The sequence below is a fragment of the Colobus angolensis genome, unplaced genomic scaffold (genome assembly GCF_000951035.1).
Source record: "Colobus angolensis palliatus isolate OR3802 unplaced genomic scaffold, Cang.pa_1.0 Scaffold11, whole genome shotgun sequence".
NCBI classification, from domain to species: domain Eukaryota; kingdom Metazoa; phylum Chordata; class Mammalia; order Primates; family Cercopithecidae; genus Colobus; species Colobus angolensis.
The window spans coordinates 1,957,659-1,983,290 of record NW_012112030.1 but is presented as its reverse complement, the minus strand read 5'-3'; the positions used below and the strand labels follow the sequence as shown (position 1 = coordinate 1,983,290).

The 25,632-nt window shown below is 46.0% G+C and overlaps 2 protein-coding genes across 4 annotated transcripts in view; one reads left to right on the top strand and one right to left on the bottom strand.

Annotated features, from left to right (window-relative positions):
- The window catches only part of NCAPD2 (non-SMC condensin I complex, subunit D2), a 38,265-nt gene extending 13,986 nt beyond the window's left edge, over nt 1–24,279 (bottom strand). The window contains exons 1-14 of one of the 3 annotated variants that reach the window (XM_011951874.1): nt 24,165–24,279; nt 23,486–23,524; nt 22,221–22,370; nt 11,828–11,903; nt 11,488–11,546; nt 10,828–11,003; nt 10,386–10,528; nt 6,690–6,817; nt 6,495–6,618; nt 6,156–6,303; nt 3,798–3,995; nt 3,324–3,458; nt 3,140–3,227; nt 2,546–2,726 (exon numbers count right to left, since the gene is read on the bottom strand). In XM_011951874.1, coding sequence (XP_011807264.1) covers nt 2,546–2,726; nt 3,140–3,227; nt 3,324–3,458; nt 3,798–3,995; nt 6,156–6,303; nt 6,495–6,618; nt 6,690–6,817; nt 10,386–10,528; nt 10,828–11,003; nt 11,488–11,546; nt 11,828–11,903; nt 22,221–22,347 — 1,583 coding nt within the window. In that variant the 5' untranslated portion in view covers nt 22,348–22,370; nt 23,486–23,524; nt 24,165–24,279. Of the gene's footprint in view, nt 1–2,545; nt 2,727–3,139; nt 3,228–3,323; nt 3,459–3,797; nt 3,996–6,155; nt 6,304–6,494; nt 6,619–6,689; nt 6,818–10,385; nt 10,529–10,827; nt 11,004–11,487; nt 11,547–11,827; nt 11,904–22,220; nt 22,371–23,485; nt 23,683–24,164 lie in introns of those variants that run through there. The other 2 variants (XM_011951866.1, XM_011951883.1) reach the window with 2 other exon arrangements.
- Nucleotides 24,280–24,377: 98 nt separating this feature from the next.
- Nucleotides 24,378–25,554, top strand: MRPL51 (mitochondrial ribosomal protein L51). Its single transcript, XM_011951892.1, has 3 exons — nt 24,378–24,635; nt 24,721–24,831; nt 25,226–25,554. The coding sequence occupies exons 1-3, from the start codon at nt 24,557–24,559 to the stop codon at nt 25,420–25,422; spliced, it is 387 nt and encodes a 128-aa protein (XP_011807282.1). The 5' UTR covers nt 24,378–24,556; the 3' UTR covers nt 25,423–25,554.
- Nucleotides 25,555–25,632: the final 78 nt, after the last annotated feature.

Here is a 25,632-nt window from a genome sequence, read left to right as displayed (position 1 = left end):
AAAAGTTTTGTTCTAAGCCAAGTGTGGTGGCATGTACCTATAGTCCCAGTTAGTACTTGGGAGGCTAATGTAGGAGGATCACATCAACCCAGAAGTTCAAGTTCAGCCTGGGCAACACAGTGAGGCCCTGACTCCATTAAAAAAAAAAGAAAAGAAAAAAGAAAAAGCAAGTTTTGTACCAATGTATGTTTATTTATTTATTTATTTATTTTATTATTATTATTTTTTTGAGATGGAGTCTTGCCCTGTGACCCAGGTTGGAGTGCAATGCATTGATCTCGGCTCACTGCAACCTCCGCCTCCTGAGTTCAGACGATTCTCCTGCCTCAGCCTCCTGAGTAGCTGGGATTACAGGCGCCCACCACCACGCCCAGCTAATTATTGTATTTTTAATAGAGACGGGGTTTCACCGTGTTGGGCAGGATGGTCTCGATCTCTTGACCTTGTGATCCGCCTGCCTTGGCCTCCCAAAGTGCTGAGATTACAGGCATGAGCCACCGCGCCCGGACTGTTTAAATTTGTAACTGGAAGCAATACAACTCTGGATTTGTAATCTGAATACTTGGGGCCAGCTCTGCTATTTACTTAGCTGCTTGTGACGGTCAAGTTATCTAACTTGATCTCTGTTTCTCCTTATCTGCAAAATGGGAAAGACAATCTGATAATATCAGCTACCTCCAAAATTGTGTAAAGAAACCATAAAACGTTATACAAACTTAAGGCAGACAATATAAAAAGCAGAGAGGAAAAGCTGCTGGTTGTGAGGCAAAAAACTTAGTTATTAAGAACTTAAGCTCCAGCATTTACTGCTGAGGATTTCTGAAGGAGGGGCAAAATCTTTAACATGAGAAGAAACCTTCTTCAGGCTGGGCCTGGGGGCTCATGCCTGTAATCCTGACACTTCAGGAGGCCGAGGCAGGCAGATTCCTTGGGCCCAGGAGTTTGAGACCAGCCTGCACAACTTGGCAAAACCCCATCTCTACCGAAAATATAAAAATTACCCAGGCATGGTGGTTCATGCCTGTAATCCCAGCACTTTGGGAGGCCGAGGCAGGCGGATCACCTGAGGTGGGGAGTTCGAGACCAGCCTGACCAACATAGAGAAACTCCGTCTCTACTAAAAATACAAAATTAGCCAGGTGTGGTGGCACATGCCTGTAATCCCAGCTACTCGGGAGGCTGAGGCAGGAGAATCGCTTTAACTCAGGGGGATGGAGGTTGCGGTGAGCTGAGATCGCGCCATTACACTCCAGCCTGGGCAACAAGAGTGAACCTCGGTCTAAAAGAAAAAAAAAATAAAAAAAAAAAAAATGTGTGTATATATATATATATATATAAATTAGCCAGGCTACTCAGGAGGCTAAGTGGGAGATTGCTTGAGCCCCAGCAGGTTGAGGCTATAGTGAGAGGCTGCAGTGAACTGTGATTGCGCTACTGTACTCGAGCCTGGGCAACAGTGAGATTCTGTCTCAAAAACAAACAATCCTCTTCTAATTGACAGGAGAAAATACTAAAATGCTTGGTGGAACATGCACTTATAAAACTATAGTCTCTATTTTTGCTTCAGCAAAATAAAAGAGACACTAAAGAAACATAAGGGACTCATAGGGCAAACAAACCACTCTCCAGCCTTTTAAAAACAGCCCAGTTAGGTAATAAGTAAATAAATACCAAGTAACTTGTGGCTGAGGTTTAAGAATACTTGTTGGCAGCTGAGTGCAGTGCCTCACACCTGTAATCACGGCACTTCGGGAGGCTGAGACGGGTGGATCACCTGAGGTCAGGAGTTCAAGACCAGCCTGGCCAACATGAAACCCCGTCTCCACTAAAAATAAAAAAAAATAAGCCAGGTGTGGTGGCGCGCGCCACTTGGGAGGCTGAGGCACGAGAATTGCTTGAACCTGGGAGGCAGAGGTTGCAGTGAACCAAGATCGTGTCACTGTACTCTAGCCTGGGCAACAGAGTGAGTGAGACTCCATTTCAAAAAAAAAGAAAGAAAACAACTTGTTGACGGCTATAAAGGCTTTTGTTGTTAAGTTCTAGAGTCACAAAAACACTAGGAGAAATCTTTTCTCTAAGATCAGGATTCATACTAGGTTTGAAGATTAAGGTAGTATTAAGCATGTTTGATATTATTAGCTCATGAAATTTAGAATTAGAAAGTCCTTAGAGATTATAAGATCTAATCAATTTCTTATTTTATAGATAATGAAACTGAGGCCCAGAAAGTTAAGCAACTTATTCAAGATCATGCAACTAGAACTTATTTATAGGTACTCTTCTTCAATTGAAGGAGGACTAATGTTTAATTACAATATTGTTAACATTTAATTGTTTCAGTCGTTTCTTTAAACATTTATAAAGTAGAAACACATGCTTCATTGTGGACTATACCTATAGTCAGACCATTGCTACATGAAAACATCTACCATCATCTGGCGGCAGCATATCTGAGTGCAGTTCATTTAAAAGAAACACATAAGTTTCTCAAAAGTTAACTCTAAACATAAACAGATCATGAAGAATATCCCATTCTTTTGCCTACTTGTAACTAGCTTTGGCAAGCAGTTGATGGATGCGTCCTTTCACCTCTTCAGTCGTCTCTGTATTGGCAATTTGCTCAGGAATCTCCTCCTCTCCCTGGGGAAGCCGTAGAAGCTGCTGCAGGGTAGACTTCAACTCTGGCAGCATGGCTTCCCACTCCTCCTCTGGGTCCAGCACCGCAGCTACATTAGAGTGTCACTCAGTCTCTTTCATTGGAGGTTTTTATTTTTATTTTTTTTTGAGATGGAGTCTCGCACTCTCGCCCAGGCTGGAGTGCAGCGGCGCCACCTCGGCTCACTGCAAGCTCCACCTCCCGGATTCACACCATTCTCCTGCCTTGGCCTCCCGAGTAGCTGGGACTACAGGCGCCCGCCACCACACCCGGCTACTTTTTTGGATTTTTAGTAGAGACGGGGTTTCACTGTGTTAGCCAGGATGGGCTCGATCTCCTGACCTCATGATCCGCCCGCCTCAGCCTCCCAAAGTGCTGGGATTACAGGCCTGAGCCACCGTACCCAGCCACACTGGAGTTGCGCTCCTCCATTGCAAGGAGAAGCCTGTCTGGGGTTGGGACTCCAAGGCAGTAACTACTTACAAGCTGCTGCAGTTCGCCTCTGGGCCCTCATCTCTTGTAATTTCTGGGTCTCCTTCTGCAGTGGTCCGGCAAGGTCAGTATCACTAAGCTATCAGGTAAAATGAATAGCAGGGTCAGTAAATGACATACTTTCATACCTGTTTCCATTTAATTCCTTCTCTTTTGGTGGACCAAGTCTACTTACCTTGCAGGAAAAAGGATTATTGGCTAGAAAACTGGCCAGCAGCTGGATGGCATTTTTACATACTAGCACTGACTTGTCTGCCAGACGTCCCACAGCTAAAGCCACCACTGCCTGGAAACGTGTCAAGGGGAGAGCCTGTGTAGGGTAGGAAGAGAAGAATCTGCTCAAGTCCCACATCATCCATTTTGTTCAAGATGATCTTTAAGAATACTCTAAACTGAGCTACCCACTCACTCTAAATTATCTTTCTACAGAATATAAATTAGGAGTACTCCTTGTAGTGGTAAGACACATTAGAGTCCTTAAAGGGAGCCAGACATCCTTGTCCTTGGTAGAGGAAGACTTTTACTACTGATAATAAAAATGTGAATTCTAGACTTTTTGGGGCAGATATTTATCTTCAACACTGGACTCCTCTTTACACTGGTATATAGAGAGGTCCCATATGTCTTTGCCACATAGAAGGTTGCTTACCTTCTGCTGGACAATTCGGGTGAAGAGTTGCAAAACACGGCTCCGCACAAAGGAGTTGACATCATGGCCATGGGCTTGTAAAGTATCCAGGAATTGGTCTCTGGTGTCTCGGGCTGCTGCTTCCAGTTGATCGCCATTGAGAACCTGCAGCACCATCTCTGCCATGGCTGCGAGCACAGCATTACGCATCATGTAATTCTGAGAGAGAGCAGCATAAAGGGGGAAAACTTTTAGTCAAGGCGAAGCTTGCTTGTGCTTGGCCATAACTTTTTCGATTAACTGTCTAGGTATTCACTCTCAAGGTCACAGGAAAAAGCTGAATCCCGAAGAGGACTTGCTGCTCAGAGAATGCTAGAACAAACAAGGGCCAAAACCAATTTTTCCTCATAGGGCTCACACAGGAAAGCATGGTAGTAGCTAAATAAAAAAATCACATCCACTCACCAGCGCACATTTGAAAAGCATTTTTTACTACCTTTCAGCTGAGGTCTCAAAGCTTTTGTTATTTTTTATTTTTTTTTTGAGACGGAGTCTCACTCTGTCGCCAGGCTGGAGTGCTGTGGCACCATCTTGGCTCACTGCAACCTCTGACTTCCTGGTTCAAGTAATTCTCCTGCCTCAGTCTCCCAAGTAGCTGGGATTACAGGCATGAGCCACCACACCCAGCTAATTTTTGTATTTTTAGTAGAGACAGGGTTTCACCATGTTGGTCAGGGTGGTCTCAATCTCCTGACCTCATGTTCCGCCCACCTCAGCCTCCCAAAGTGCTGGGATTACAGGCGTGAGCCACCGCGCCCGTCTGTGTTTTTTTTTTTTTTGAGACGTTGTCTTGCTTTGTTGCCCAGGCTGGAGTGTAGTGGAGCAATCTCGGCTTACTGCAACCTCAGTCTCCCGGGTCAAGCAATTCTCCTGCTTCAGCCTCCCAAGTAGCTGGGATTATAGGTGCCCACCATCATGCCCGGCTACGTTTTGTATTAGTAGAGATGGGGTTTCACCATATTGGCCAGGCTAGTCCCAAACTCCTGACCTCGTGATCCGCCCTCCTTGGCCTCTCAAAGTGCTGAGATTACAGGCGTGAACCACTGCGCCTGTCTGTGTTTTGTTTTTTGAGACAGAGTCTCGTTTCGTCACCCAGGCTGGAGTGTAGTGGTGCGATCTCGGCTCACTGCAACCTCCATTTCCCGGGTTCAAGCAACCCTCCCACCTCAGCCTCCCAAGCAGCTGGGATTACAGGCGTGCACCACCACACCCAGCTAGCTTTTTTTTGTATTTTTAGTAGAGATGGGGTTTCACCACGTTGGCCAGGCTAGTCTTAAACTCCTGATCTCAAGTGATCCGCCCACCTCAGCCTCCCAAAGTGCTGGGATTACAGGCGTGAGCCACCACACTCGGCTTCAAAGCCTTTGATCCTTACTAGTAAATATCCCCTCCTTACCCTCCCACTCTCCTTTCCACGCTTTACTGACAGAAAATGAGACAGAAACATGGAAATCAGCCTTAGAGGGCCAGCAAGTCCAATACATAATGTTGTTGCCAGGCCAAGAACCAGAGAATAGGGTCTTGCACAAAAAGTTAAAGTAAATTAGATGAACAAGTGGACTGTCTTTGTCCTTGACATTCACCTAGGAGTGCCTAGCATCAGTATGGGAATCAGCCAGGTTAGCATTCAGGGATGAAAGAGAACGGAGAGAGATGATATGGGTTGATTTGAGAAAGCTCATTGAGGAAGCAAGGCAAGTCAGTTGGTGGGAAGACGCTTTATCCTGAGGAATAGATAGGACTCAGAGTCAAAGCTGAAGGCTAAGCATGGCAGCGCCTGTAATCCCAGCACTTTGGGAGGCTGAGGCAGGAGGGTTGCTTGAGACTAGGAGTTTGACACTAGCCTGGGCAATATGGCAAGACCCCATCTCTACAAAAACTAAAAAAATTAGCTGGGCAAGGTAGTATGTGCCTGAAGTCCCAGCTACTTGGGAGGCTGAGGTGGGAGGATTGCTTGAGACCAGGAGATCGAGGCTGCAATGAGCTATGATTGTGCTCCAGCATGGGTGACAGAGCCAGATCCTGCCTCCAAAAAAAAAAAAAATCAAAGCTGAGTTGCTCTTACTAGACTTAAGCTGTGGAAATGTCATCTCCTTTATCAGAACCTGGATAAAAGCAATGTGAATTGAAAGATTAACAGATTAATAAAGAGCTCTTTATTCAACAAACTTGAACTGCTTCTCTACAGAAAGGAAATGTCACAATGGTAAATCTAGACAACTTGTCAAAACTACTTTCTTGTTCTGTTCAGAAACGGCCTTTCAACACTGGACTTAAAATTCCCAGAAAAAGCTCAGCGATCCCTAGTGGACCACCTACCTCTCCATCCAGGTGATCTAGCAAAATGCACATGCTGGACATCAGGATAGCTGGGACACGTTCTGCTAGTTCTGTCAGGAATGCTGCAAAGCCCTTTGTCCCTGAAGGGTCTCGACTCAGCTCTTGGGGACACTTTTGTCCAATCTCTCTACACAGGGAAGAAAACACAGCCATAGCAACATAGATCAATTATTCAGATCCTAGTAAGGGCACTACAGGGTAAGACAGGTATCTAATATCTGAAGGAATCTACGGTTGCACAGATAATGTATTTCCAATATTTCTTTATTCCCTCCCCAAGGAAAATGAGCATGAGAAACTTCGAGAAGGAAGATTCACCTTACAATCTCTCCTACTACGCTCTTCATTCCATAGTCAGTTGCCCACAGACTCACGGCTGCAACCAGTACAGGTGCCAGGTGTTCAAAGTGCTGCAGCATCTGGATGATCTTCACTGTAGCACCTGTGGAAGCACTAAACATGAGAAATTATGGGCAATATAAAAAAGGTGGGGCAAAGCAACAGGTAACTTACTGAGCATATGGTTATAACGCGTCAAGGCTACACCAAGCAGGTGTGTTATGGCGTCCCGAGTGGGGCGGTTCTTCTGGTGACTAATGGTGGGATTCTCCAGAAGGCGGTAGCAACAGCCAGTAACCAAACTGAGAAAGGAAGAGTTTGAGATGATGAAAGCAGCTGTCTGGATCCAATCATATCAGAGCCCTGCCTCATTCATTCTATCGCTACTGCTCCCAAAGTCAGGGTTTTCTTTATTCTAGCCATTATCTTCTATAACAAGTTGTTTTGCTTTGCTGACCCCGGTTAGGTACTCCTTCCTTCAAGATTACCAACTTTCAACCAGTTGTGATGCTGACAAACAACCTGAATATATGATCAAAATATGACAGAGTTGGCTGGGTATGGTGGCTCATGCCTGTAATCCCAGCACTTTGGGAGGCTGAGGCAGGTGGATCACAAAGTCAGGCATTGGAGACGATCTTGGCCAACATAGTGAAACCCTGTCTCTACTAAAAACACAAAAAATTAGCTGGGCGTGGTGGCGGGCGCCTGTAATCCCAGCTACTTGGGAGGCTGAGGCAGGAGAATCCCTTGAACCTGAGAGGCGGAGGTTGCAGTGAGCTGAGATCATGCCACTGCACTCCAGCCCACGCGATGTTGTGAGACTCCATCTCAAAAAAGAAAAAGAAAAAGAAAAAAAAGACAAAGTCACCAATGACTTCTCATTCCTAAATATAAAGACTGACCCAATCCTCATTGCAAGTGATCTTTCACAGCTGCATGTGATACAGTTAATCACTTTCTCCTTGAAATATATGCTTTATCTTGCTTCCAGAACACAAGAACAAGACTCCTTTCCCAGTGTCTTTGGCTAGTTCCTCTTCACACTCTTTTTTTTGAGACAGGGTATGCCTCTGTTGCCCAGGCTGGAGTGCAGTGGTGCGATCATGGCTCACTGACCTCCTCACTGATCTCACTGATCATGGCATCCCTGACCTCATAGCTCAGGTGATGCTCCCACCTCAGCCTCCACCACGCCCAGCTAATTTTTCTATTTTTTGTAGAGACACAGTTTCACTATGCTGCCCTGGCTGATCTCAAACTCCTGGGCTCAAGTGAGTCTCCTGCCTCAGCCTCCCAAAGTGCTAGGATTATAGGCGAGCTGTGAGCCATGCACCCGGCCTCCACACTCTTCATGCTGGAGTGCCCTAGGGTACCAGACCTTGGATTCCTGCTCTCTTTTAGCTACACTTATTGATTTGGTGATTTCATTCAGTCTCACGGCTTTGAATTATATTATATTCCCAAATGTGCTATCTCTAGCCCAGACCTCTCCCCTGAACTCCAGATCTATATATTCAACAGCCGAATCTGACTTTACGTGGCTGTCTAATAAACACTTCGAACTTTGTATGTCCAAAACAGAACATCTGATCTTCCTCCCAAAACACCTATTCACAGCCTTCTCCCTATCTCAGTTATGGTTAACTCCAGTCTTCCAAATGCTCAGACCAAAACCCGGGAGAGTCACCCTTGACTGAACTCTCCCTCACACCTCACACCCAGTCTGTTAGCAAATCCTGTAGGCTCTACCTTAAGGAACAAGTATATAATCCAACTACTTCTCCCCATCTCCACTGCCACACCTTGGTCTAAGAGACCATCATTTCTTGCTTGAGTTATTGGAACAGCCTCTTAACTGGTCTCTTGCTTCCCCTTTCCCTCCATAGTCTATCTCAATACAACAGCTAGGATGCCCCTGTTAAAGTACAAGTCAGACCACCTCACTTCCCTGCTTGTGGCTCCCCAGTGGCTCCATTTCACTCTGAGGAAATCCCAAAGTCACCATGATGACCCACAAGAACCTGCGGTCTGGCTCCCCACTGCTCCCATGGCCTCACAGCCTAGCCTTCTTACCTGCTCTCAGCTGCCAACTCTCTGGCCTCCTTGCTATTGCTCGTACATGCTGGACACACTCCCTCCTCAAGGTCTTCGCATTTACTATTCCTTTTCCTTGCCCTTCCTATTCCTCCACATATTCTCATAGCTCTCAGTCACCTCCTCTGGGTCTTTGCTCAAATGTCACCATCTCAAAGAAGTCTTACTAGAGTAGCTTATCTATCTATCTGTCTGTCTATTTTTTTTGAGATGGGATTTTGTTCTTGTCACCCAGGATAGAGTGCAATGGTGCGATCTCGGCTCATTGCAGCCTCCCCCTCCCAGGTTCAAGTGATTCTCCTGCCTCAGCCTCCCAAGTAGCTGGGATTACAGGCACCTGCCACCACGTGCAGCTAATTTTTGTATTTTTTTAGTAGAGACAAGGTTTCACCATGTTGGCCAGGCCAGTCTTAAACTCCTGACCTCAGGTGATCCACCCACTTCGGCCTCCCAAAGTGCTGCGATTATAGGCGTGAGCCACTGCACCTGGCTGGCCTAGAGTAGCTGATTTAAAATCACAACCTTTTTCCATCACACTTATTTTACTTATTTTAAAAGTAGACTTCTGGTCTGGCGCGGGGGCTCACGCCTGTAATCCCAGCACTTTGGAAGGCCAAGACGGGCAGATCACCCGAGGTTGGGAGTTCGACACCAGCCTGGCCAACACAGAGAAATCCTGTCTCTACTAAAAATACAAAATTAGCCAGGCGTGGTGGCTCATGCCTGTAATCCCATAATCCCAGCTACTCGGGAGGCTGAGGCAGGAGAATCGCTTGAACCCAGGAGGCGGAGGTTGTGGTGAGCCAAGATTGCACCATTGCACTCCAGTCTGGGTAACAAGAGTGAAACTCTGTCTCAAAAGAAAAAAAAAAAAAAAAAAGACTTCTGCTCTATAGTACAAACTCTAAAAGGGCAGAAACTTTTGTTTCCAGTGCCTGTAATGATGCCGGCTGCACAAGAAGGAGATTCTCAGTAAATACTGCTTCAGGAATAAACAGGCATTTAGAGATGAGAGGAATTCACATCAGTTTCTAACATTCCATTATCTAGTTCTTAGCAACTCCATGTTATTATACTTTTATTACAGATAGAACTGAGACATGAAATGAAGTATTTGAAAGGCAGATCAGCCGGGCACAGGGGCTCATGCCTGTAATCCCAGCACTTTGGGAGGCCAAGGTGGGTAGATCACCTGAGGTCAGGAGTTCGAGACCAGCCTGGCCAACATGGCACAACCCCATCTCTACTAAAAATACAAAAATCAGCTTGTGGTGGCGGGTACCTGTAATCCCAGCTACTCGAGAGGCTGAGGCAGGAAAATCACTTGAACCCAGGAGGTGGAGGTTGCAGTGAGCCGAGATTGCACCATTGTACTCCAGCCTAGGCAACAAGAGCAAAGCTCTGTCTCAAAAAAAGAAAAAAGATTGGGAGGCTGAGACTGGCAGATCACGAGGTCAGGAGATTGAGACCACCCTGACTAACACGGTGAAACCCCGTCTCTACTTAAAAAAAAAAAACTACAAAAAACTAGCCGGGCGAGGTGGCGGTGCCTGTAGTCCCAGCTACTGGGAGGCTGAGGCAGGAGAATGGCGTGAACCCGGAAGGCGGAGCTTGCAGTGAGCTGAGATCCGGCCACAGCACTCCAGCCTGGGCGACAGAGCGAGACTCCGTCTCAAAAAAAAAAAAAGAAAAGAAAAAAGAAAAAAGGCATATCTAGCAACAGAGCCTCACTCTCACAGCTCAGTATTATCTGTAGCCATCCTCCCTACCCACCTGACAAATTCTTCTTCAATTATTGAGTGTTTCCACAGGTGACGGATGTCCAACTGAAGTAGCTGTGTTAAAAGCTGAAGAATTGGTTGCCTCTCTTCTTCCCAGTCAAAGCCATGGGCTGCCTTGATCCGAGCTTTCTTACCCTAAAAAGGATCGTGTACACATTGAGGAAAAAATAAGGGAAAAAAGAAGGCCAAGATCTGCCAGTCTGAGTGCCCAAACAATCTAGTATGAAGACAAGATAGAAGGTAATATGGAAGAAATATTACAAGTTCCACAGTGCTACTTGTCCAGGAAGAAAATGTGTGATACTTTTGAGTTCTTTCTCCTAAACTCTCAATGAGGACAGAAAGGATTCATGGATCATTGGATTCCCTTCTTTCCCATCTATTCCCCTTTCTCCCCAGACCCCATATAACGTGAGCCCAAAACTCCAAATTACCTTCCCACCAAGGTCCAGGTCCACGAGGTTTGTCTGACTGGTCTCAAAGGATTCCAGGAGACGTATCAGAGCATAACAGTTCATTTTGAGGGCGTTTAGATGGGCGTTTCTATCTGATCCACTCAAAGTTGTATCATCCAGGACAGCTGGAAGCTCCTGGGAGTGGCGGGACACCACTGAGGGGCAGAATATTGGAATCAGTTTCACTCACTTCTTTCATATACCCCAACTTCAAAACACCCAGCACTTACAGCCATCAGATTACCAAAGATCTGTGTTTCATCTCTCAGTGGCCATAACACAAGCTAAGTCCTTTGAGACCCTTGGCCCTGATAGCCTGAACACGCCCTGTTCCTACTCTCTCACTCCAGTCACCACAATTTCTCTCCAGCAACTGGAAGAATCACCCCCATTAAAAAGAGGTAGTTCAAAAGTAGGAAAAAGTTCTTGTTGGTCTGCCCTTACAGTGGACACACGTAACTCTGTATTGCCCACCAAGATTACAGACCTTTAACAGGCCAAAGGTCCCTGGGCTTAGCCAAACCAACTGAATCACAACAGCCTTGATATCATCACGTGGCTGATACAATGTAGGAAAAACAAACAAACAAACAAACGATAACAAACACCTTCCATCCCCTACCCCCAACCCATCAACACCTTTTATCAGGAATTCCAGAGTATCTTCTTTGAGGCCCGGATCTATACTTCGAAAGTGACTATGAGGGAAAGAAAGTGTGGGGGTGAGATAGGAAGGAGCCTGCAGAGCCCTTTCTAACAGATCAGATCTAACCCGTGAATCTAATGTTTAAAAACACACGTGAAATTGTTCAACTGAATTAATATGGTGGCAAGTTGGGTACATGCTCATCGGTAGAGATATCAACATCCAGAAGCATTTATCAGTGAACCTATAACTTGGAATTTCAGGACTAACATGCACAGTTAGGACAAACAGCCACCCGTTCTTTTTAAAGTACCAGTTGGGTGTCTCACTTACTGCAAAATGCTGTAGATAGTGTCAAAGTGCTCCAGCATAGCCAGCGGCCCCTGAGCTCGAAAGGCAGCTTGAAATGCTATGAAGATGGAAAAAACGAATCAATTTGGAGGGAAGAGAGACCTTTTTAGTAAATTCTGTCCATGGCAGAAAACTAGGCTTATTGCTTGCATTGGTAGAATCATAAAAAAGAGACAAACAGTCCACTTCAATGTAACCTATAATGACGACGAGAGCCAGGCACGGTTGCTCACGCCTGTGATACCAGCACTTTGGGAGACTGAGGCAGGTGGATTACCTGCAGTCAGAAGTTCGAGACCAGCCTGGCCAACATAGTGAGACCTCGTCTCTCCTAAAAATACAAAAAATTGGCTGGGTGTGGTAGCAGGCACGTGTAATCCCAGCTACTAGGGAGGCTGAGGCAGGAGAATGGCTTGAACCGAGGAGGTGGAGGTTGCAGTGAGCCAAGATTGTGTCATCGCACTCCAGCCTGGGCAACAAGAGTGAAACTCTATCTCATCTCAAAAAATAAATAAAATAAAATAATGGTGATGATATCTTATATTTGTGCTACTATTAAAGCCTTGTTAGAGCTTCACCACACCTGAGCAAAAGCAGACAGTACCACGCCTACTTTACACCTTAGAGTGGTTGTACGACTTGTCCAACTTACAGCAGTTAAAAGGGAACACAAACTCAGGATCTTTAAAAAAAAAACAAACCAGTTTACCCTATTTGTGTCCTTTTTCTGCTTCAGGATCCCACAGTGCATTTAACTGTCAGATCTCCTTCGTCTCCTCCCGTCTTTATCTTTCATCATCTTGACACTTCTTTGAGGAGTACTTATCACTTATTTTGTAGAATGTCCCTCAATTTGGGTTTGCCTGTTTTCTCACGATTATGTTGAGGTTATGTATTTTTGTAAGATTACAGCAGAAGGGAGGGTCGGTCCTCAGGCATCGTATCAAGAGGTGCATGAAGTGAATGTCTTATTACTGCTGATGTTAACTTTGATCACTTCATAGTGCCTGCCACATTTCTCCACTGTAACATTTTCTCCTTTGCAATCAGTATTTTTGTGGGAAGATACTTTCAGACTACGTAAATATCCTGTTTCACATCACATTTGCCCACTAATTTAAGCATCCATGAATGATTCTTGCCTGCCACAATTACTGCTGTGTTTACTAAATGGTGATTTTCTATCTCTATTATTCCTTCTACATTTACTAATGGGAATGCTGCTGTAACGATTAGTTGTCCCTTTCTCTTTATTTAGTTATTCACTTATTTATAGCAGAACGGACTTATGGATATTTCTCTTATTCTGTGCTTTAATCCATTACTATTTATTTTCGCTCAAATTGTCCAATACTTGGTCTCTGCGATCTCCTTCAACTTGGCCTGTGTCCTTTAAACATGCCTCTGTTTTTTTTTTTTTCCCCAAGACAGGGTCTTGCTTTGTTGCCCGGGCCAGAGTGCAGTGGTGCAAACATAGCTCACTGTAACCTTGACCTCCTGGGCTCAGGCGATCCTACTGCCTACTCCCTACTGCCTCAGCCTCCCAAGTAGCTGGGACTACAGGCGCCTGCCACCACACCCGGCTAATTTTTTGTATTTTTAGTACAGAGGGGGTTGCACCATGTTAGCCAGAATGGTCTTGATCTCCTGACCTCATGATCCACCCACCTCGGCCTCCTAAAGTCCTGGGATTACAGGCGTGAGCCACTGTGCCTGGCCCAGCTAATTTTTTTTTTTGTTAATTTTTTGTAGCAATGGGGTCTCACTTTGGTGCCCAGGCTGGTCTTGAACTCCTGGGCTCAATTGATCTGCTGCCTCAGCCTCCTGTGGGATATGATGAGGTTTCTCTTCAAATAGCCTCATCAATCCTTTATTCTTTAATTCATGGTACCTCCCCCACCACCTTTTTTCCTTTTTCTCTGTGTTTCCTTTCTGCCTTTGTTACACGCCCGGACACACCGCAGTGCCAGGCTTATCAGTACCAGCTCACGTCCCTTCCTTGTTTGGAAAGAAGACTAGCTTTCCTTTATTACTATTTATTTTCTTTCTTACTATTACTTTTTTTTACTATTTCTTACTATTACTATTCCTTTCCTTATTTGGAAAGAAGACTAGCTCTCTAGCTCATTGCAGACACCCCTTCACCTTTTCCCCTCTCTCCCTTATGTGCCCACCTTATCTGAAGTTCAAATGTCTGGCCAACTGGGCTAATTGTGCAACCTGACCCCGGCCAATGGGGAAAGGGTACAGGGGCAGGACTTGCATGAGGAATAAAGGCTCTCGTGCCCCTCTGTTCAGGTGTGCTCTCATGGCAAGTGGCCAAGGAGAAGCACCCCTCTGCCTAGAAGTAAAATTGCTTTGCTAAGAATCCTTTGAACGTTCATTTTCCTTAGGATTTTCAGCGTTATTCCCAACACTTCCAAAGTACTGGGATTAAAGGCGTGGGCGACTGCACCCAGTTTCCCTTCACCTTTGTTCCCTGTCTTGTATCATGAGAGGGGCTGGGCTCATGCCTGTAATCCCAGCACTTTGGAAGGTGGAGGCAGTAGGATCGCTTGGGCCCAGGAGTTCAAGATCTGCCTGGGCAACATGGTGAGGCTCCATCTCAAAAATAAATAAATAAAATAAAAGATGTTCTGGGCTCATCTTGTACTTTCCCTGGCCCAGTCCTGTAATCAACCACTCTCAGTGGAATTCTGGCTCCTATTATGGAATAATAGTATGTAGAAGCCAAACTCTAGGCACTACTTGCATTCATTTCTATTACAGTATTACTGCCTTTGGCCCTCTCACTGGAGAAAAGTAGGACACATATGTATGTCTACAATTAATCGTCAAACAACAAGATTTGAATTATGCAGGTCCACTTATATGCTAATTTTTTTCAATAAATATACTGGAATTTTTTCTTTCTTCCTTTTGAGACAAAGTCTCACTCTGTCTCCCAGGCTGGAGTGCAGTGGCACGATCACAGCTTACTGCAGCCTCAAACTCCTGGGCTCAAGCAATCCGGCTGCCTCAGCCTCCTGAGTAGCTAGGACAACAGGTATGCTCTACCATATCTGGTTAATTTTTTTTGAAAGCTAGGTATGTCATGAATGCATAAAATATATGTAGATCCTAGTCTATTGTATCATTTACTACCATAAAATATATATGTCTATTTTTTTTTGAGACGTAGTCTCTCTCTGTTGCCCAGGTTGGAGTGCAGTGGCACTATCTCGGCTCACTGCAAGCTCTGCCTCCTGGATTCACGCCATTCTCCTGCCTCAGCCTCCCAATTAGCTGAGACTACAGGCGCTGCCACCACACCCAGCTAATTTTTTGTATTCTTAGTAGAGACGGGGTTTCACCGTGTTAGCCAGGATGGTCTTGATCTCCTGACCTTGTGATCCACCCCCCTTGGCCTCCCAAAGTGCTGGGATTACAGGCATGAGCCACCGCGCCCGGCCAAATATATATGTCTATTATAAAGTTAAAACTTATCAAAACTTGATGCAGGCTGGATGTGATGGTTCACACTTATAACCTCACCACTTTGAGAGGCTGAGGCAGGAGGATTGCTTGAGGTCAGGAGCTCCAGACCAGCTTAGGGAACATGGCAAGACCCCATCTCTACACAAAATAAAAAATTAGCTGAGCGCAGTGGGGTACACCTATAGTCCTAGCTGTTCCGGAGGCCGAGGTGGGAGGACTGCTTGAGCCTAGGAGGTGGAGGCTGCAGTGAGCTGTGATCATATCACTGTACTCCAGGATGGGTGACAGAGTAAAACCCTGTCTCAAAAAAAACCCAGAAAACCCCACACACAAACACAGATAGTACATGGCATCATTCACAGCCCAAGAGAAATGGAAACAAATATAAAGACGCAACATTATGCCGGGCGCGGTGGCTCAAGCCTGTAATCCCAGCACTTTGGGAGGCTGAGACGGGTGGATCACGAGGTCAGGAGATTGAGACCATCCTGGCTAACCCAGTGAAACCCCGTTTCTACTAAAACACACAAAAAACTAGCCGGGCGAGGTGGTGGGTGCCTGTAATCCCAGCTACTCAGGAGGCTGAGGCAGGAGAATGGCCTAAAAAACCCGGGAGGCGGAGCTTACAGTGAGCTGAGATCCGGCCACTGCACTCCAGCCTGGGCGACAGAACGAGACTCTGTCTCAAAAAAAAAAAAAGATGCAATATTATTTGTTTCTGTTTTTTTGAGACAGGTTCTTGCTCTGTCACCAAGGCTAGAGTGCAGTGACACTATCTCACACTCTCTTACCTACTAAAGGCACTGCTCCAATGACTGTTCCTTCTTCCTTCTGCATCATCAGCTTTCCCCTCTCTGATCATTCCTACTCAACATACACACATGTAATGCTGCCCATCTTAAAAGAAATACATTATAGAAATTCATCATCTCTAATCTCTGTCATTCCGTTTTCTTAAAAACCTATTCCAAGCAGGCTTTTGCCCCCACTATCTTCTGAAACAGCTTTGTCAAGGTTACCAGTGACTATGACATCAACAAATCCAGTAGTTAATCTGCAGTTGACCTCTCCTTTGTTTTTGAAAGACTCTCTTTATTTAGTGTCCATTTAGCTCCTTCATTCACTTTCTGCCCCAATGACTGCTTCTTAATTTCTTCTACTGGTTCTTCTTCATCCTCCTAGCCTCTAAATGCTGGACTATCTCAGGTCTTGGTCTTCAAACTGCTTCTCTTCTCCATCTACACTCACTCCAATCTTATGGCTTTAAGTGCTGTCTACATGCAGAGTATTAAATCCTAAATGTGTATCTTTAGCTGACAACCTCTCCCTCGAACTCCACACTCACATGACCAACAATCTAAACCTCTCCCTCCCATATGCTACCCCATCTCAGTAAATGGCAACTTCATTCTAGTTGCTCAAGTCAAAAGCCTTGTAAGGCCGGGCATGGTGGCCCATGACTGTAATCCTAGCATTTTGGGAGGCCAAGGCAGGCAGAGCACTTGAAGCCAGAAGTTCAAGACCAGTCTGGACAACATGGCAAAACCCCATCTCTACTAAAAATACAAAAATTAGCCAGGTGTGGTGGTGCACACCTGTAATCCTAGATACTCAGGTGGCTGAGGCATGAGAATTGCTTGAATCTGGGAGGCAGAGGTTGCAGTGAGCCAAGATCACGCCACTGCACGCCAACCTGGGTGACAGAGCCAACAGAGCAAGACTGTCCAAAAAAAAAAAAAAGCCTTGTAATCATTCTCATCTCAGACTCCTTTACTAACCCTATAAATCCAATCCAATTCATCAGCATTCCTGTCAGCTCTGCTTTGAAAATATATCCGAATCATGTTATCACCACTTCCCCTGCTATCCCTCCAGTCCAGTCTACTTGGTATTACCGTATTAGCCACTTAACTAGTCTCCCTGCTTCTCTCCTTGCCTCTTATAGTCTCTGCTCAACACAGTAGCCAGTGAATCTTTTAAAATGTCAGACCATGTCACTCCCATGCTCAAAACCCAATGGCTTTCAAGTTCATTCACACTGAAGTTCAAGTTTTTGCCATGATCTAAGAGGCTCTCTCAGTGCTTCTCAAACTAATAATTGCATCCAAATTGCCTGGGGGATCTTCTTAAAATACAGATTTCCTGGCTAGGCGTGGTGGCTCAAGCCTGTAATCCTAGCACTTTGGGAGGCCGAGACAGGCGGATCACGAGGTCAGGAGATCGAGACCATCCTGGCTAACACGGTGAAACCCCGTCTCCACTAAAAAATACAAAAAACTATCCGGGCGAGGTGACAGACGCCTGTAGTCCCAGTTACTTGGGAGGCTGAGGCAGGAGAATGGCGTAAACCGGCGAGGCGGAGCTTGCAGTGAGCTGAGATCCGGCCACTGCACTCCAGCCTGGGCAACAGAGCGAGACACCGTCTCAAAAAAAAAAAAAAAAAAATACAGATTTCCTGATTCAGCAGCAGCTTTGACATCCTGGGTCTTGACATCCTGCATTCTAATAAGATCCCAGATCATGAGATCATGATATTAACACTGCTGATCTGAGGACCACATTTTGAGGAGCAAGATTCTACAATAATCTGTACCACTTCCTACCTCCTCTCTTTTTCCTAGCTTACTCCAACTCTACTGGCATTCGCCCACCTCAAGGCCTTTGCATAGGCTTTTCTGTTTGCTTGGCGTGCCCTTCCCTGACAATCTGCATAGTTTATTTCCCTACTTTAAGGTCTCTGCTCAAACGTGACATAACAAACAGCAAGGCTTCTCTGATGATCCAACATGAAATGGCAGGCCCTACTATCTTTCTTCTTTATATGATTTATTTTTAAGCTTTGTATAATTAATTTTAGAGACTGTGTTGCCCAGGCTGGTCTCGAACTCATGGCCTTAATGATCCTCCTGCCTCTGCCTCCCAAGTGGCTGGGATTACAGGGATGAGTCACCATTTGCAGTACACTTCTTTTTTTCCTTTTTGAAACAGGGTCTAGCTCTGTGGCCCAGGTTGCAGTGCAGTGGCATGATCATGGCTCACTGCAGCCCCTGCCTCCTGGGCTCAAGCAATTCTCCCACCTCAGCCTCCCAGGTAGCTGGAACTAGAGGTGCGCACCACTATGCCTGGCTAACTTTTTTGTAATTTTGGTAGAGATAGGGTTTCACCATGTTGGCCAGGCTGGTCTCAAACCCCTGAGCTTGAGCAATCCAACTGCCTCGGCTTCCCAAAGTGCTAGGATTACAGGTGTGAGCCACTGCGCCTGGCCACACTGTCTTCTTTATTTTTCTCTTTGTCTCTTACAACCATCTGACATGCAGTTGTCCTCACCAATCTGTGTTCTCAGTTTCTGAGGTTTCAGTTACCCGTGGTCAATCTCAAGTCTGAAAATATTAAATGAAATATTCCAGAAATAGGCTGGGCGCCGTAGCTCACACCTGTAATCCCAGAACTTTGGGAGGCCGAGGTGGGCAGATCACATGAGGTCAGTTCGAGACCAGCCTGGCCAACATGGTGAAACCTCGGCTCTACTAAAAAATAAAAAATAAAAAATTAGCTGGATATGGTGGTGGGCACCTGTAATTCCAGCCACTTGGGAGGCTGAGGCAGGAGAATTGCTTGAACCCAGGAGATGGAGGTTGCAGTGAGCCAATATCTTGCCAGTGAACTCCAACCTGGGCAACAGAGCAAAACTCCGTCTCCAGAACAAAAAAAAAAAAACCCAAAAAATTAGCCAGGCGTGGTGGTACTCGCCTGTAGTCCCAGCTACTTGGGAAGCTGGGCAGAACTGCTTGAGCCCAGGAGGTGGAAGTTGCAGTGAGCTGAGACTGAGCCACTGCACTCCAGCCTGGGCAACAACACGAGACTCGTATCTTAAAAAAAAAAAAAGAAACACTCCAGAGATAAACAATTCATAAATTCTAGGTTGTGTGCCATTCTCAGTAGCATAAAATCTGGTGCTGCCCTGCCGCCTCCTGCCTGGGATGTGAATCATCCCTTTGTCCAGCATATCCACACTGTATATGCAACCCTACTCACCCGTTAGTAGAGCCACCTTGGTTATCGTATCAACTGTTACAGGGCTTCTGTTCAAGGAACCTTTATTTTACTAAATAATGGCCCCAAAGTGCAAGGGTAGTGATGCTGGCATAGTTATAATTGCTCTACTTTATTAATATTATTGTTAAACAGGCCAGGCGCGGTGGCTCACGCCTGTAATCCCAGCACTTTGCGAGGCCGAGGCAGGCAGATCACAAGGTCAGGAGATTGAGACCATCCTGACCAACATGGTGAAACCTGTCTCTACTAAAATACAAAAAATTAGCTGGATGTGGTGGTACGTGCCTGTAGTTCCAGCTACTTGGGAGGCTGAGGCAGGGGAATCTCTTGAACCTGGGAGGCGGAGGTTGTAGTGAGCTGAGATTGCGACACTGCACTCCAGCCTGGGTGACAGAGCGAGATTGTCTCAAAAAAAAAAAAAAGGTGACAAGAACAAGATCATGTCCTTTGCAGGGACATGGATGGATCTGGTATTCCATCCATATCCTCAGCAAACTAATGCAAGAACAGAAAACCAAACACTGCATGTTCTTTCTTACAAGTGGGAGGGGAACAATGAGATCACATGGACACAGGGAGGGGAACAACACAATGGAGCCTGTTAGCGGGTGGAATAGCAGGAGGGGGAGCATAAGAAAAAATAGCTAATACATGGGCTTAATATCCAGGTGATGGGTTGACAGGTGCAGCAAACCACCACGGCACATGTATACCTATGTAACAAACTTGCACATCCTGTACATGTACTCTGAAACTTAAAAAAAGGTAACCATTTTTAAAAATGATGCATCATTATAATAACTGAAGAGCAATTTGTCATAGTATGCAGCATGTTCAATTGGTGACACATATATCCACATGAAATGGACAGAACAGTGTACCTGTGGACACTGTTGGTTTGCCATCCATTAGCCAACCACCACACTCTGCCTTCTTCCTTGCTTACCAAATGGTTGATATGCTCAAGTTTAGGGAGGCTCCTAGGTAATAATCTTGATCAGTTTAACCAGTCTGGGTAACTCCATTTCTCTTACCTGTACAGTCCTGTGCCCTGTAACATTTTGGTAAACAATAGATCACATATGCGACAGTGGTGCCATAAAAATATAATACAGCTGAAAAATTCCCATTGTCTAGTGACTTCTTGATGACCTTGACCCTGTGTAGGCCTAGGCTAATGTGTGTGTGTTTTAGTTTTTAACAAAAAAGGCTGGCTGGGCACGGTGGCTCATGCCTACAATCCCAGCACTTTGGTACATGTCTGTGGTCCCAGCTACTTGGGAGGCTGAGGTGGGAGGACTGCTTGAGCCTGGGAGGTTGAGGCTGCAGTGAGCTGTGATCAGGCCACTGCACTCCAGCCTGCAGTCCCAGCACTTTGGGAGGCTGAGGCGGGAAGATTGATTGAGCCCAGGAGTTCGAGACTAGCCTGGGCAACATAGGGAAACACCGTTTCTACAAAAAATAAAAAAATTAGCCAGGTATGGTGGTACATGTCTGTGATCCCAGCTGCTTGGGAGGCTGAGGTGGGAGGATTGCTTGAGTCTGGGAAGTTGAGGCTGCAGTGAGCTGTGATCATGCCACTGCACTCCAGCCTGGGCAAGAGAGTCTTTACCTTGTCTTTCAAAATAAAATAAAGAATAAAAAGTACAAGATAGAAAATTCCTTTTTCCACTTCTGGACATTAGAGCAAGAAGCTGCCATCTAGCCTGGTGCAGTGGCTCATGCCTGTAATCCCAACACTTTGGGAGGCCGAGGTGGATGGGTCCTTTGAGGTCAGGAGTTCAAGACCAGCCTGGCCAACATGGTGAAATCCCGTCTCTACTAAAAATACAAAAATTAGCCAGGCGGTAGTGGCGTGCCCCTGTAATCCTAGCTACTTGGGAGGCTGAAGCAGGAGAATCGCTTAAGCCTGGGGAGGCGGAGGTTGCGGTGAGCTGAGATCACACCACTGCAAACCAGTCTGGGCAACAGAGTGAGACCCCATCTCAAAAAAAAGAAAAGAAAAAGAAGTTGCCATCTAGCAACCGTGAAAGAAAGGCCAAGAGGAGACAAGCTGGGGCCATATTGTCAAGCTGCTGCATTAACCAACCGTTCTTCTTGTAGGTGGTAACAAATGAAGTAGGTTATAATCTCTATATTTACAGATGAGGAAACCAAGGCATCGAGAGAATTAAGTAACTTGTCCAAGGTCAGAGTAGTAGAACCAGGATTCAAATCCAGGCAGCCTGGCTCTAGTCTTTAATCTCTATACCTCTCCAAAGCAACCTAGCTGCTACAAGACCACTTCCAACAAGCACAAGGACATTATGAAGTCTTTCTGGTAATGCAAAAGGTGCTTTTGATCATTTACAGGTTTCAGTAGGTGACTGCACTGTACATATATTGCATGGTGTTGCAATGGTACATATATATTATGGGTTTTTTTCCCCCATAATTATACATCTTGGAAGGAAGATATCTAGACCCTAAAAAGGTATTACCAAAAACGGGTCAGGTTAAGTCCCAGACATTCTGAAAAAGCGATCCCTTCCTATAACTCTTAAATCCACCAGGACTTAATTTTGACACATGGTAAGGGGTAAAGATGGAAAATAACTTTTCCCCAAAGAGTAATCACATACGCCAAGACTGTTTTTGACTAATCTAGAAAAGGCAGTTAATGAATGTACTCTTTGTGTCATGCATCCCATGCAATGTTAGGATAAAACAGGAAAATAGGAAAAATATATTTCTTGCTCTTATGATGCTTCCAGGTGCAGTCAAACAGAAATGACAATGTAGCAATTCCATGTAGGATGGTCCTTTGAAAGAGCTAGGTACAGTGAGAGCTATGGAGTCTTACCTCTAAGCTGTGGTGGAAGATGTTTGATGGACAGTACCTCTTGCACAACATACTGATTCACCCCTCCACTTTTCAACAACTCCTCTGGGGATAGCGGCAGATGGAACTCATACATTTGGGGAGCCATTCTTCTCCTACAGGCTCACAGGGCTAGAAACCAAACAGTGAAACGGTCAGGGTCTATAGTCAAGACCTGTCGGCCGAGCTGTCGGCCGGGCGCGGTGGCTCAAACCTGTAATCCCAGCACTTTGGGAGGCCGAGACGGGCGGATCATGAGGTCAGGAGATCGAAACCATCCTGGCGAACACGGTGAAACCCCGTCTCTACTAAAAAATACAAAAAAACTAGCCGGGCGAGGTGGCGGGCGCTTGTAATCCAAGCCACTTGGGAGGCTGAGGCAGGAGAATGGCGTGAACCCGGGAAGCGGAGCTTGCAGTGAGCTGAGATCCGGCCACTGCACTCCAGCCCGGGCGACAGAGCAAGACTCCGTCTCAAAAAAAAAAAAAAAAAAAAAGACCTGTCTTCGTATCTGGTTCTATTACTTTCCCATCCCCAACATATATAATGGTTTTTAGTTTTATAGTAAGCTAGCAAGCTAGTAACATTATCTTACAGGATCTGAGATTGACCCTGGACTAGAAACTAATTCTAGTAGTGACATTGGCACTTGATCGTGTCACTTAAACCCCTGGACTTTATCTGTAAAAACAGGGTTACTAAACTCTGATTACTTCACAAAGTTGCTCTGATGATCAAACGAATCAAGCAGTATAAAGGGGTTTAAAGAACTATAAAGTGACATATTAATGTCCAAAGTATTATTATTTCCATTTTTATGTGCAAAGCTCCTTAAGTATAGAGAGAATGGTCCGATCTCATCTGAGGCCAGAACAGTGTCCCAGCATGGCTAGTGGACTTCCTGCACCAGAATGGTAACAGCACTAACAATGATGATTTATTTATCCTGTGCCAGGTCTGTTAGGCTATTTGCACGCATCATATCTGATCTAAGTCTCCTAACCTCAATCCCATGAGGTGCATAATAATACAAATGAGTTTACAGAGCGGATATTGAAGTAAGAAAGTTAAGCGATTTGCTTACCATCTTCCGTTGCGGATCTGTCAGACTCACAGTTTCTCCCACATCGCGCCCCAAGGATATACCTACTAGACCTCCCTGCCTATTGTATATTGCCCAATACTGGGTCATACTGCCATGTACTCGATTTTTCTACTCTTTTACGACCTGCAACAACATATCTTACCTGGGGATCTCACCCGCGGCTCTGACTCCGGCAGTCAGGCTGAAATGAAAAGAAAAAAACACTGGTGCACAACACGCACCAATTAGCGAGGCAGTTTTCAAGTTGGCGGAGAATCCGGCCAATCCCCGGCAGGCAGAGGCAAACGGCCGCCTCTGAGTCTGGCAACGCGCGGGCAAAGCCACAAATACCGAGTTCAAATCTCAACGGCTGCCAGGGGGCCAATCGCGACGCTCGCTGGAGCGGCCGGCCAATCACAGCGCCGCCTGGGGGCGTGGCCAAGGCTCCGGCTCCAGCCCCCACTCCCACGCCTGGCCAGTCTGCGAATGTCTCCTTGCCCGCAAGGTACCCCTTTGCCCGGTCGGCGGGGAGGAGGCCGTATTTCTGCCGGCCAGAAATGTCGCGTCCCTGGCTGAGCAGCAGTAGTGCCCTGGAATAGTGAATCATTCAGTCACCCCCAGGAAAGGAGGCCAGTCCACGCTGGGAGTTAGAAGGCATCGCCTCTAATCCAGGTTTCTCCATCTCCTCCGCTAAGTGACGTCCAGCAAGTCACTTAACTTTCAGGGCCTCAAATTTCCTTCCCAGTAGTAAAATGGGAGTAATAAAAACAGCTACAGCACAAGACTGTTGTGAGGCACAGAGAAAGGGCTTGGTCTTTGGAAGCGGGTTCCAGGTTCTCAACCTTCATTTCCTTCACAGTTGAAGGACGCCAAAAAAGCAGAAAGGGTGAATTTTCTTGAAATCTCAGTTTTGGGGAATCTTAGCGACGAGTCGCGGACCTCAGCTCGTCCAGCGCTCCAAAACTTCCGGCGGGCGGACCGGAAGCAATGAGGCGGGAAGGGTGGTAGAGGCCCCTCCGGCCGGAACCCGGGGGGCGGGGCTTGTGGCTGTAGTTGATGGGGCGTAGGTGGGCCCTGCGCCCACGGCTACCTGGGTAAGGCCCAAGATGGCTGCCTTCACGTTAGTACTGGTGTGAAGTCAGTGGGGACGGTTCCTGTCGTCATCTTGAGGGCCACTTCTGGCCCTCACTCCTGGACTTATTTGGTGTGTTGTTGAAGCGGAGAGACTAGAGAAATGGCAGGGAGCCTCTTATCCGGGGCAGGCAGGCGCCTGTGGAACTGGGTGCCTCTGGCGTGCAGAAGCTTCTCTCTTGGTAAGTGGCTGATGTAGACATCCGGATAACTGCTTCGTAGTATAATAGGCGGCTCAGATTAATTCCCTCCCTTCCCCATCCCTAGGTGTGCCTAGATTGATCGGTATAAGGCTCACTCTCCCGCCCCCCAAAGTGGTTGACCGTTGGAACGAGAAGAGGGCCATGTTCGGAGTGTATGACAACATCGGGATCCTGGGTACGACTTGACCTTCGACGTGGTACACAATTTCAGAATAGCAATTCCTCTGTAACGACTATCTGTTTCTCCTGTGTAGAGAGTGGTACTGTGCTCAATAGTAAGAGCAAACACTTAGGTAGCTGTTTACATTGTGTTTGTCACTGTTCTGAGTACCCTCATGTAATTTTTACTTCCTAAGTAAAAATTAACAGTTTTTCCAAAGTTGATAAATGACAGGATCAGAATTTTAACCCCAAGCAGTCTGGCTCCAGAGTCTGTGCTATTGTTCTGCACTGTGATGCGTCTTGTCTATAGGTGCTGCTAAGCAAGATGCAACTGTGGGTTGAAAGCTTAGCTGGTGTAGGATACGTTCTCTTGTCTTGGATCTAATGTGTTCTCTCACATTACACAGGAAACTTTGAAAAGCACCCCAAAGAACTGATCAGGGGGCCCAAATGGCTTCGAGGTTGGAAAGGGAATGAATTGCAACGTTGTATCCGAAAGAAGAAAATGGTTGGAAGTAGAATGTTCGCTGATGACCTGCACAACCTTAATAAACGCATCCGCTATCTCTACAAACACCTTAACCGACATGGGAGGTTTCGGTAGAAGAGAAAGCTGAGAACTTCGGAAACGGCTCATCTGTCACCCTGGAGAAGGGAAACTGTACTCTTCCCTGTGAGGAAACGGCTTTGTATTTTCTCTGTAATAAAATAGGGCTTCTTTGGAATTTGATAGCCACATACTTCTGTTTTCCTCTAGATGCTGCCTCTACTTACTCATGTAGACTGTGAAGGCCTTTTTTTTTTTTTTTTTTTT